This window comes from Symsagittifera roscoffensis, chromosome 2 (assembly GCF_963678635.1).
Source record: "Symsagittifera roscoffensis chromosome 2, txSymRosc1.1, whole genome shotgun sequence".
Lineage (NCBI taxonomy): Eukaryota > Metazoa > Xenacoelomorpha > Acoela > Convolutidae > Symsagittifera > Symsagittifera roscoffensis.
The window spans coordinates 56,771,950-56,783,975 of record NC_087063.1 but is presented as its reverse complement, the minus strand read 5'-3'; the positions used below and the strand labels follow the sequence as shown (position 1 = coordinate 56,783,975).

Sequence of the window (12,026 nt, the reverse complement as noted above, 5' to 3'; positions counted from 1 at the left end):
GCGTTTAAAAAATGTGCAAAGAGCGGTCAAAACAACCTTGATGAGAAACCACATTCATAAGGCTATGAACCAAATAAACAGCTTTAGTTCCGGTTTTTCTCTACAATTAAACTGGTATATGAAATCATGTCAATTAACATCAACACAGAGGCGAAGCTGAGCCTCGCACCACTTGCAATACAACAATTATAGAAGGAAAGCACCATGATATTAAGAATTTAGACAACAGAGTTTCGATCTGTTTTACAATTAATTGAAGGTAGAGAAAAAAATACGAATAAAAAAAAACAAATTGAAAATCAAAGTTTTTTGTTCTTTTCTTATTTTAATTCATTTAAGTTTTTCAAAGGTTCTAGCGGGGTTGACTTGCGGCATTCAAAAACTGGTGCCCGAGTCTTATTGATTTCAACAGTACTACCAGAAATTTTAAGAAAAAGTTTGGTGAATAATCTAACAGAACTAAAGACGAAAGCCAATAGGCCGAAAATGTTCGTCATATGAATCATATTGGAAAAAATTGCATGTGACGCCCACCTAGGATCCACGATAGCTAAAAAAGTAACGTATTCACTATTGCTACACAAATTCTGGACTAAATAACTTGGAAATTAAACCAATAGAGCTTATGCCGACAACCATGAAGCCGAAAAAAAATCAGCAGAAAATTTATATTGAAGTTCTTTAATTATACAAAAATTAGTTTCATTTTGAGATATAACATGTACCAGTAGCAACTGATAGCCAGTAGTTAAAATTGAGTTTTCATAAAATTGAGCATGCCAGCAGCATAGCAGAATCATAAAAGATTTATCTGATATTGTTAAGCTAGTTCTTAACCCAAAAAATCATATTCCAATTTGATAACGCTTGCTAAACGCAAACGTATGAACAAATAACAGAAAACCGGTATCTTCTCCGGCACAAATTTCACAGTTGATCGTTTGCTGGATTTTCGAATATTTTTTCATTTTGCACACCACCAACTCCATAAAAGTTTTTGATAAAGGAAATCAGCGAAAATCTTGAATTTAGGTCAACTGCTTTTTATCATTCCAATTTTTAAATGAAGTCGAAACTATTTGGAACCTGGGTAATTTTTAGAACGGAATTTAAAACCAAGGAGAAGAACAGAACAAAAAGTTTTTTAAACATTAGAATATTTATTTCTTGTGAATTTAGTTTCGTTTAACTTTCTTTTTTTTGAAAATGGCTGTTTGCTTCATTTTATTATATAATTTTTCAAACTCTAAAACCAAACCCTAAAAAAGATGCCGTCGGCGGCGGCAGCTATTTTTATCGGCTTTTTTTGGTAAATCGTTTTTGAAAACTGACTTTAAGCGTTTTTCGTACGTGTAGCCAAAAGTCTCTATGCGGCGCAAAACTTCTGTGCAAACATGGTATTTGTAGTAATTCGGAAGAGCTACGAAAATCAAGGTTGTCCAACTAAAAAAAAGTTCGACAAAACTTTCATTCAAAAAATTTGCTTTCCACTCGGGAAAATATTACTTCGTACCTCAATGAGACCAAACGATACTCTAAAAAATTTCAGGGTTTTGGTTTTGCAGAACAAAAAACTGGAAATGAACTAAGTAAGGAAGCCTTTTGTTCATTTTTGCCTTTTTAAAATGTTTTACGACTGAAAATAGCCTGTCCAGTTCCTCCTCCTCGCCAAAATCCTGTATTATCTCCGTATTGAATACCTACCACATTTGATCAGTCGTAGGATATGTAGCTTGTAGATCTACGGTTTTCCATCTCCAGTATGTTTGTACTCACAACAGAAAACACATCAAATCAAAGCTCAGTTCAAACCTCATTTTGCTTTTGTATTGTTGGCTGACCTTTTGGCTGACCTTTTTGTTTTGCAGAACAAAAAACTGGAAATGAACTAAGTAAGGAAGCCTTTTGTTCATTTTTGCCTTTTTAAAACCTTTTACGACTGAAAATAGCCTGTCCAGTTCCTCCTCCTCGCCAAAATCCTGTATTATCTCCGTATTGAATACCTAGCACATTTGATCAAAAAACAAATTGAAAATCAAAGTTTTTTGTTCTTTTCTTATTTTAATTCATTTAAGTTTTTCAAAGGTTCTAGCGGGGTTGACTTGCGGCATTCAAAAACTGGTGCCCGAGTCTTATTGATTTCAACAGTACTACCAGAAATTTTAAGAAAAAGTTTGGTGAATAATCTAACAGAACTAAAGACGAAAGCCAATAGGCCGAAAATGTTCGTCATATGAATCATATTGGAAAAAAATTGCATGTGACGCCCACCTAGGATCCACGATAGCTAAAAAAGTAACGTATTCACTATTGCTACACAAATTCTGGACTAAATAACTTGGAAATTAAACCAATAGAGCTTATGCCGACAACCATGAAGCCGAAAAAAAATCAGCAGAAAATTTATATTGAAGTTCTTTAATTATACAAAAATTAGTTTCATTTTGAGATATAACATGTACCAGTAGCAACTGATAGCCAGTAGTTAAAATTGAGTTTTCATAAAATTGAGCATGCCAGCAGCATAGCAGAATCATAAAAGATTTATCTGATATTGTTAAGCTAGTTCTTAACCCAAAAAATCATATTCCAATTTGATAACGCTTGCTAAACGCAAACGTATGAACAAATAACAGAAAACCGGTATCTTCTCCGGCACAAATTTCACAGTTGATCGTTTGCTGGATTTTCGAATATTTTTTCATTTTGCACACCACCAACTCCATAAAAGTTTTTGATAAAGGAAATCAGCGAAAATCTTGAATTTAGGTCAACTGCTTTTTATCATTCCAATTTTTAAATGAAGTCGAAACTATTTGGAACCTGGGTAATTTTTAGAACGGAATTTAAAACCAAGGAGAAGAACAGAACAAAAAGTTTTTTAAACATTAGAATATTTATTTCTTGTGAATTTAGTTTCGTTTAACTTTCTTTTTTTTGAAAATGGCTGTTTGCTTCATTTTATTATATAATTTTTCAAACCCTAAAACCAAACCCTAAAAAAGATGCCGTCGGCGGCGGCAGCTATTTTTATCGGCTTTTTTTGGTAAATCGTTTTTGAAAACTGACTTTAAGCGTTTTTCGTACGTGTAGCCAAAAGTCTCTATGCGGCGCAAAACTTCTGTGCAAACATGGTATTTGTAGTAATTCGGAAGAGCTACGAAAATCAAGGTTGTCCAACTAAAAAAAAGTTCGACAAAACTTTCATTCAAAAAATTTGCTTTCCACTCGGGAAAATATTACTTCGTACCTCAATGAGACCAAACGATACTCTAAAAAATTTCAGGGTTTTGGTTTTGCAGAACAAAAAACTGGAAATGAACTAAGTAAGGAAGCCTTTTGTTCATTTTTGCCTTTTTAAAATGTTTTACGACTGAAAATAGCCTGTCCAGTTCCTCCTCCTCGCCAAAATCCTGTATTATCTCCGTATTGAATACCTACCACATTTGATCAGTCGTAGGATATGTAGCTTGTAGATCTACGGTTTTCCATCTCCAGTATGTTTGTACTCACAACAGAAAACACATCAAATCAAAGCTCAGTTCAAACCTCATTTTGCTTTTGTATTGTTGGCTGACCTTTTGGCTGACCTTTTTGTTTTGCAGAACAAAAAACTGGAAATGAACTAAGTAAGGAAGCCTTTTGTTCATTTTTGCCTTTTTAAAACCTTTTACGACTGAAAATAGCCTGTCCAGTTCCTCCTCCTCGCCAAAATCCTGTATTATCTCCGTATTGAATACCTAGCACATTTGATCAGTCGTAGGATATGTAGCTTGTAGATCTATCTCCAGTATGTTTGTACTCACAACAGAAAACACATCAAATCAAAGCTCAGTTCAAACCTCATTTTGCTTTTGTATTGCGATTCATTGTTTGCTACAAACATCATTAACAATTATTCAGAAAAGTTAGCCGCCTGTTCGACTGAGCATCTCAAACTAAAGACTGTTTTGATATTCTTGGCATTTCCATGGAGTCGGAAGCGAATACGGGATGGGACGATTGCTCACATATCCTGTCTAGCGAATCACAGGTGAACAAAATCACTGATAAAATTTTTCATATTCAAACCAACCAATTTGTAAATGCGGGAAAACAGAGAAAGTCAACAAAATCAAATTGGTCAGCCTACGAAAAACGTATCACCAACTTCAATAAAAATTGTTCAAAACCAAATAAAAGAACTAGCAAAAATACAGACTTTCCATGCAGTTTTTTTTGGTAAATTTTCTTCAAATCGCTGAAACTAAAAACTATATTGAAAAAGGGACAAAAAACTTGAATCCTCAAACTTCTCCTCAGCAATGGGGGTAGGGCCGACTGCACCACTATTCAGCTTCAGTTGTTTTTTTTTCCAAAGTTTTCCTCTTAGTTCAACTTTTGGCCACCTACCTAACAGTTGAAAGAATTGAAAAAAGGCCTTGTGATGAACTGAAAATGAGAAAAAAAACTGTAGCTATTTTGAAAGAAAAATTTCTTCATCAAAATAATGAAATGAACTGACCTGAAAGTTATTCGAGTCTAAATATTTCAATTTTACAAACTGATAATATTTAACCTAAAGCCATGTAACGCTTAAACTGTCCTGCTGAAGCGATCGAGAAGTTGAATTTCACGTCGATAGAGTATGAAAAAAGATAAGGTAATCTTTCAATTCAATCTTGATTTTCTTTTTATTTATTAACTTTTTTGTTTTAAACTTACTCACGATGAACCCAATGGATGTTTCCGATGAATATAGAGCCTCATCTTACTTACAGGACGTCGTGAGTGATAATTCAGAGACAAACAAAAATAAGTGAAGTGTACCACGAAGTGAAAAAATTGAGAGCTCTTACAATTGAACAAGGCCAAAAATAAAATGTATCATGAACAAAGTCACACCAAAAAAAAGCGCTATACGAGTAAAGGTTGCGTGGTGATAGTGAACCCTCCTTTCAATGCGAGAAATGTTATTGATTTTACTTACGAGCTAATTATTGTGATTTTTCAAACGGAATTTGGGATTTAGAAAAAAACAGAGGATACGATTAAGCATCTCACATTTTGCCTGTCACAGCGTTTGATGGATTTTTATCGAGCGTAGTATGTCAATTCATATACGTTGCATTTGAAGATGAAATGTTTCAAGCTTGTCGTCAATTATGCCATAAATTTAATACGAGAAACCAAAAATAGATTTTACTTGAGAAAGTGTCTGCCCCCATTTGTGGCTGAACTTAAGACGGAGGTTGCAAAAATGGTAATGATTACTCCGACAAACAAATGTTTAGTCTCGATTTTAGTTGTAATTTTGAGCGCGTACGGTACGATACGGATTTGAAAAATGAAAAGACTGCTATCAACCGCAATCAACCAAGTGTATCGAGAACTGCCAAAAAAGATGACGATGAGACATCTCCAGCTTATAAAAACAAACCACTTGCAAATACTGAACATCATGAGAAATGATAACTGAGACGGAAACTCTTAAATTAAGTCATTTTTGATATTTGTAACATTCGCCCGGAAGATACATATCGACGGAAAGTAAAACTAAGTCCTAAGACGACTGGCTAACGTCTTAACAGAACTTTACATGCTTTTCACCGTCTCTACCAAGCCAGTACTTTCGGTGGTCTTTCTAACATCGGGTCGACAAAAAACGTTACTGCTTTCGGCTTCGGTCAAAACACTCAAATTAACTTAATTACATGCAGAAATAGTGAGCTCATGGCTGGGTCTCAGTATCCCCAGACCACGAGGTCACTCCTAAAAACAGGGCTACTACTACTTATTGAATTATTATTGTTTTTGTTCAGTAGATAAAATCATCATCTCCATCGAAGATGGATCAACCCTTTCCCCCAACTCCTAGCTTCTCATCCCAGCAAAATGAATTCAGATGTTAATTAAATTCAAATCAAGACATGACAGGGAAGCTAAATGTTTATATAAGATGATAAAAATTTCAGTCCCGAAACCCCTCCGGGTTCTCGAATCCACTGAATCAAGCACGTTAAGCTTGATTTCTCTGTAACCCGGAAGGCTGGTTTCCCACCCTTCACCGTTGTTCGCAACGGCCTTGCGACTATTGTAGCGACACAATAGTTGCAACTCGGAACGGTCTCTGCTATTCCTGCAATCTGCTGTTGTTTTTCAATCACGATTTCCGTTGTTATCGTCAGCGCAACTATCGTTGTTGTGTTGCTTTTTAGCCTTTTCTGCCAAAATGGCCGTTTTTGACGTTTCTGAGAATTGTTACGTCATCACTTCAAAAATTTAAAATTTAGGAATTTCCGAATCCTTCAGCCTTCACGATTTTTCCAATCGTTCGAATAACGTTCTTATTCCTTCTAAATCGCCAATTCGGAAGGTTCGCTGCTAAAAACTCCTAAGCTGCAGAGATTGCATTTTGTCCATTCTGGTCGAATGTCACATACTCTACGGACAGTCCGGTCAATGTCCTCATTGAATCACGCAATGTTCTTAAAATAGGTACAGTGTCATCGAACAGAATTTACAAAATGCACGAAATTATTTTTATCCACGTCACATCGTCTCACTGCAGAAAATAAATGGCATCATACCACATCACTATAGCCTTCAAATTCTTTCATTAATCTGCACATTGAGATTATGACCTAAGATAAAACATATTTTCCGACTTCCAATGTCAATTACCCGATTAAAAACTTTTTCTCTTAGATTTAAAAGGTGTTGGTTTGCAGGACAGTCCTGCCAACCAACAAGCTTAAATTATATTACTATGATTTTTCCTTTCGGAAATCTTGCTTGTTTTTGTCCTGAATATCAAAACTAAGAAACTCTGTGGTTAGAAAGAACAATGAAACAATCTCCCTCTTCGAGAGATTACCCAAGCCTTTCATGTCACCACAAAGTGATCAGTTCTCCTAGCTGATTAAAAACAGTCATGTAGGCTGGAATATTTAAATATACTCCTTTACTTAAGCCTTCCTAAATAAATAGTAAGTAAGTGTCTCTAAAGCCACTCAACTAAAATCAAAATGCAAATTTATAAATGCAACAATTTCAAAACTCAACTAAATGTTTCAGTTTTCAATTACAACTTGGTTGCTTGGTTTCTCACTTTAGTTTTTTCACACACATAAAACAATTCTGAGTTTTAATTTTTTCTTTATCACTCCTTTGTTCTCTTCTTCTTTCGTCGTTTAGAAGTTCTAAAACTTCTAAATTCTTTAAATTTCATATCTTTTTGCATCTCGTTTTTCGGCCATTCGTCAATGTTCCATTTCTTCCTCCTGTGATACTGACTCTGCACTCTCAGTTTCCGTATCCTGCAACACGTTGTTAGCTATCCTGACGCTGCTGGAAGCCGTCCTCCAACACTTCTGCTCTTCTACCCTCTGTTTGCAACAAGGTAGGGGATCCACGTTAGATTCTCTGTTCCTGCAGAAGCTGTTGTGGAGACACAACGTCACGTTTTTCTCCTAATCTTCCTTTAACATCTCTGCCTTCTCCTTTCCACTACGTTCACTCGTCCTGGGAATTCTTTTCACAGCGGTGGTCACTGCATTCCGATGAGTCACGAGAGCTCGCTTGAAAGCTCCAGCTCCAACGTCCAGCTGATATTCACTGTGCACCCTGCCGTGCTTCGACATATGCTTTTTCGCATATTCGTACAACCATGCAGTCATGTTAGCTCTGAACCATGGCATCAATCGTTTTCTTGCCCATATCTTTTTCACTTCCATCGAAATGTTTAGAATTTTGCACATTGTCTCAAAAAGATCTAAATCTTTTAGACATTCTAATTTTCGCAACTGTTCTCTCGTCGGTGCCTCCTCTCTATTGTTTTCTCTCACATGAGCTTCCAGCCATCGTATCGCCATCTAACTCCCACTATCACTATTGTTATGGGCTGTGATGAGTCTGGTAATTCCATGGAGAGCAGCTCTCCAGAGTCCCAGATCAACATCAGATTACTACGCTTGCGATACCACCAGGTCTGCAGCAAGCAGTGGCAGGGAAACTCGTCATGTGTCAACATGATGCTCCTCCAATTACGTTTTCCCGAAGCTTCCAGTAATGGCTCCACTTCCATCATCACTCGGTGGACTTCATCATTCTCGTCTACTGTATTGTAATCTGTGACAGTTGATCCTCTCTGTTTCTGTCTCTCAAAGTCACCGAAGTTCCCGCTCACATATCCCATGAACTTCTTTCCTAGTATTGACTCCAACTCTTCCTTGGTTCTCTCTGGAACTGCTGAGAACATCTTACATAGCAACTCGTAAGACTTCTCGCCAGTCTCACACACTTCGGCACTGAGAAGGCTTGATCCACGATCGTTCTCGTACTCTTTGTGTCCACAGCTACAAAATGTACAGGGTATCTGCTCTTGCACATTGGAGCCAATGTTGAACCCACCAAATATCGTGCTCCTGATGGTCTACAATAAGTCTCACTGTGCCTGATGTTCATTTCTGTCTCGATTGCATCCCTCCATTTTCCTATGTATTTCTGCTCAGTCTGCAGAACTCCTGAGAATACTTCTACACTGATGGCTGTGACCATCTCATGTTTCTGTTCTAGATTCAATAGTGACTCTAAAGAACTAAACATGCTGTAGAATCCGAGTGCGGTCACTAGATTCACCTCGGTTCATCCATGGCAATCTGCTATCAGTTCCGTTTCTGTTCTTGCTTTCATCACTACGTTTCCAAACAATACCGTCAATTGCTTGTGTTATTTCTCCAGGGTCTTCACACAGTCCAGACCTCCACAAACGTGACCCTCCAGTCCACAGACTTCGGCCAGACAGCTACCAGGTTTGACCCAGTCTTCTGGTCCCCAGCCAGGCAACTCCACTTTATCTTCTCCATTGCTCCTAGAGGCCGTTATCATCACATTATATATGATGTTGAGGTCACGCAGGTTACAGTCTGCGTTCAGTTCCCTCTGCACGTCTTGTGTAGCCCGTAATATCGAGTCAGCGTTGGGACTAGGACACCATGATGGCCTCATCAATTCCCACACTGCCATCAAGCTCGTTCTCAGTAATTCATCTGAGAATCCCAATCCAAATTCCACTCTTTTGTCGGATTTTGGTACGGAAGGTGCAGTCACCTTTTTTTCCAAGACTAGTCCCAATTTGGTCTGTTGATTGTTAACGCTCTTAATCGTTACAATTCTGGACGTCCAGAATCTTAGCAACACCGCCTGCTCGTAATCGAAGAAGCAATCGCGTATGTCTTCACTCAGGAAAGGGTTGTACGCTATCCCTATGATCCCGGATACGTAGCTATACGATTTCTTCTTGATCAGTCCACAGTATTCACTGGATTTCGGCAGTGCCCCCATAGATTTTTTAGCGAGTCTCAGCTCCTTGTTTGAGAATCTCCTGATTTCGTCTATTTTTCTCAGGGGTTCTAATTCCTCGGGTTCTTTCATGTTCACCCTCATCGGTTTACTTTGCTGCATATCCAGCAGTGCTAGCAAGAATAAGGCTTTCGCTCGCTCATCGCCTTCGCTCAACATCTTAACACAAGTGTTCAATGCAGGTACTGAAATCTGCTCTATCAGGAATCGAATGAAACAGAGAGCGTCTCTCCGCTTCGCACACGCTACTGCTGCTCCCTCTTGGACTATCAGATCCCTCAGGTTCGTCATAAGGAAAATCTTCTCTTCTTTCGACCTCTTCCTTTCTTCTGAATCATATTCTTCGCGAGTCAGTCCCATCATGCACCAGGCGAACCTGAGTTGTAACTCTGTTCTTACGTAAGGTACTGCCACTAGAGCATGTATTCATGGCGTAGTCCTCATCTCTTCTTCGAAGTACCTTAATACCACTGCTTTCCATGGAATGCTCACCAACTGCTCCATCGTTTCTGCCTGTATCTCAGACTACGCTAAACTCCCGTACGCCTTCTGCTTGAGGGTGGTGCCTTGCAACATCGTTTCCAGATAAACTTCCATGGCCTTTTCGTCTTCCAGGGCCATCACATACCCTCTAGCCGAGTTTCGGTATTCTAACATCTCCATGTATCCACCGGTGCGTTCGTCTATCGACACAGTCTCCGACACTGTTAGTCGGTTATATTCCACTAGTATTAGTTGTCCTGCGACACTTCCCTTTCCGTGATTCATGGGAGATGGCTTAAAGTCTTTCATTGTGCTCTCTCCACATTGGCTGAGTATTTCCATTTCCAAGGTTGCTCCAGTCAGAGTGCGGTTACTCCTTTTGCATTTATAACCTGTTGACTTTATCCCCGCCATGAGAATGGGTGGCACCATCGCTATATCAGTTAACATTTTATCTGTGCCAGGCAGTTGATAATCACCTTGCCCCAAATCCATGACCTCCTCGACTCGTTTCCTTTTCGCTGAGTTAACAGCTTTCATCGAAATCTCCGAATCAACCTTCGTCTTTCCGACTCTCCTCGGCATCACTCTGCTGCCTAACTTCATTTTCATCGCATTGATTTTATCAATCACCAATTTTGATCGCATCGTCCCTCTCCTGGTTCTTGACAGATACACCACCTCTCCTTTATCGTCCTGCGGTGTCGTCTTGATGGGAGAATTCGCTTCACTTTCATCAGTGGCCGAGCTCATCAAGCTTGTCAAGGACTTCCCTCATCAAGGGTTGGTTGAGACCCGTTTTCGGAATGGACTGGTCCTATAGCTCTGAGCCACTGTCCAGACTTCTTCCATGAACGCCACTCTGTCCAATTTGCATCCCGTCCAACTCTCGTGGTCTCGGTGATGTACTTCCCATTCTTCTTCGGGCAGCGTTCCCAAGAAAGGTACTCTGGCTGAGGCCTCTATTCTTCTCCTCCTAGGTGATTCCATGAGGATTCTCTAGTCGTTATTTCTTGAATTGCCAGGAGAGCTGCTCTCCGGCAAATTCCGTTTCATTTCCATAAAGGCTTACGGAGGCTCCAGGGTCGAGATGCCTTCATCCGCTGGCTCAGTCGTCTCCAACGTATCTGCATTGTTCTCAAGATCACTGAAGATATTGAAATCCAGGCTGGATGTTCCTCCTGTCGATGCCCTGTCGTCTTCCCCACCAGCTTGATCTGCATCTTGTTGCATGGGTTCTTCGGTTTGACGGCTTCCTCCCTGTCCGTCATCTCCTTCTGACATATCCTTGTTTGAGCTCGAGGGTCCTTGTTCATCATTGTCGGCTCCTTCCGGAAATCTCGGTATGATCAATGTACCGGCCGATCTATCTTCCTCTTCTCCATGGACCACTTTGATTTCCTCGCAGCCGAAGGGTGCTAGGAAGGTTCTCGCCAGCAGTGTTCCTCCCACTTTCAACTCCGGTTTCACACTAATCAGGATTAAGGAGGCTTCAGGCAGTTCGGTCCTGCCTCTCATCCTCATCGAAGCTAAGCCTAATCCCGTCCATTCCTCGTCGAATCTCCCAGGCTTGGGAGTCGCGGCGTTGCTTATTCGCCTACTTGTCGCTTGATCCGTATATGCAAATCGTGTGTATTGTAACACGGCGGCATTTCTCCCTATAAAGTATGGATCCATCAATCCCACGAAATTCCCTACTCTCCTTTCATTGGTTTCGACTGCTCTCAATCTAGGAGTTTGTACCACGGAGACTGCTCCGAGCAACATCCTTCTTGTCAGAAGGAATTCAGGGGTTGCCTCCGGCAGCTTCTTGTAATCACCCCAGTCCTTCGTATCTTCTCTCCCTTAATGATATGCTGCAGTGAGACGAGGCACTCTGGTTATTTCACCATTCGTTTTATCATAGGGTCTCAGATTCCAAAGCTTCGGAAACACTTCGATGTGTCCTCTTTCTACTTCTCCCTTGCGATCACGGAAGTGATCGTCAAAATTGATGACTGTCATCTCTGGCTCCAATATTTTCGTAAACAACAGATCTTCACTCATGAGCTCCCGCAATGTGTGCTGCTCACACCAGTTCAGTGTACTACCGGCCACTGCTGATATGAGGTTCAGGTGCAGCACCGATCTCCTATATGCCTCCACCTTCACGTCAGGGAACGCAAACGTGACTGCTGGTCCATAGATCACCGTCACAAACT

The 12,026-nt window shown here is 39.8% G+C and overlaps 1 protein-coding gene across 2 annotated transcripts in view; it reads left to right on the top strand.

Annotated features, from left to right (window-relative positions):
- The first annotated feature begins 3,867 nt into the window (after positions 1-3,867).
- The window catches only part of LOC134839344 (uncharacterized), a 76,104-nt gene continuing 67,945 nt past the window's right edge, over positions 3,868-12,026 (top strand). For both annotated transcript variants that reach the window (XM_063854856.1, XM_063854857.1), the window contains exon 1: positions 3,868-4,033. In XM_063854856.1, coding sequence (XP_063710926.1) covers positions 3,971-4,033 — 63 coding nt within the window. In that variant the 5' untranslated portion in view covers positions 3,868-3,970. The remainder of the gene's footprint in view (positions 4,034-12,026) is intronic.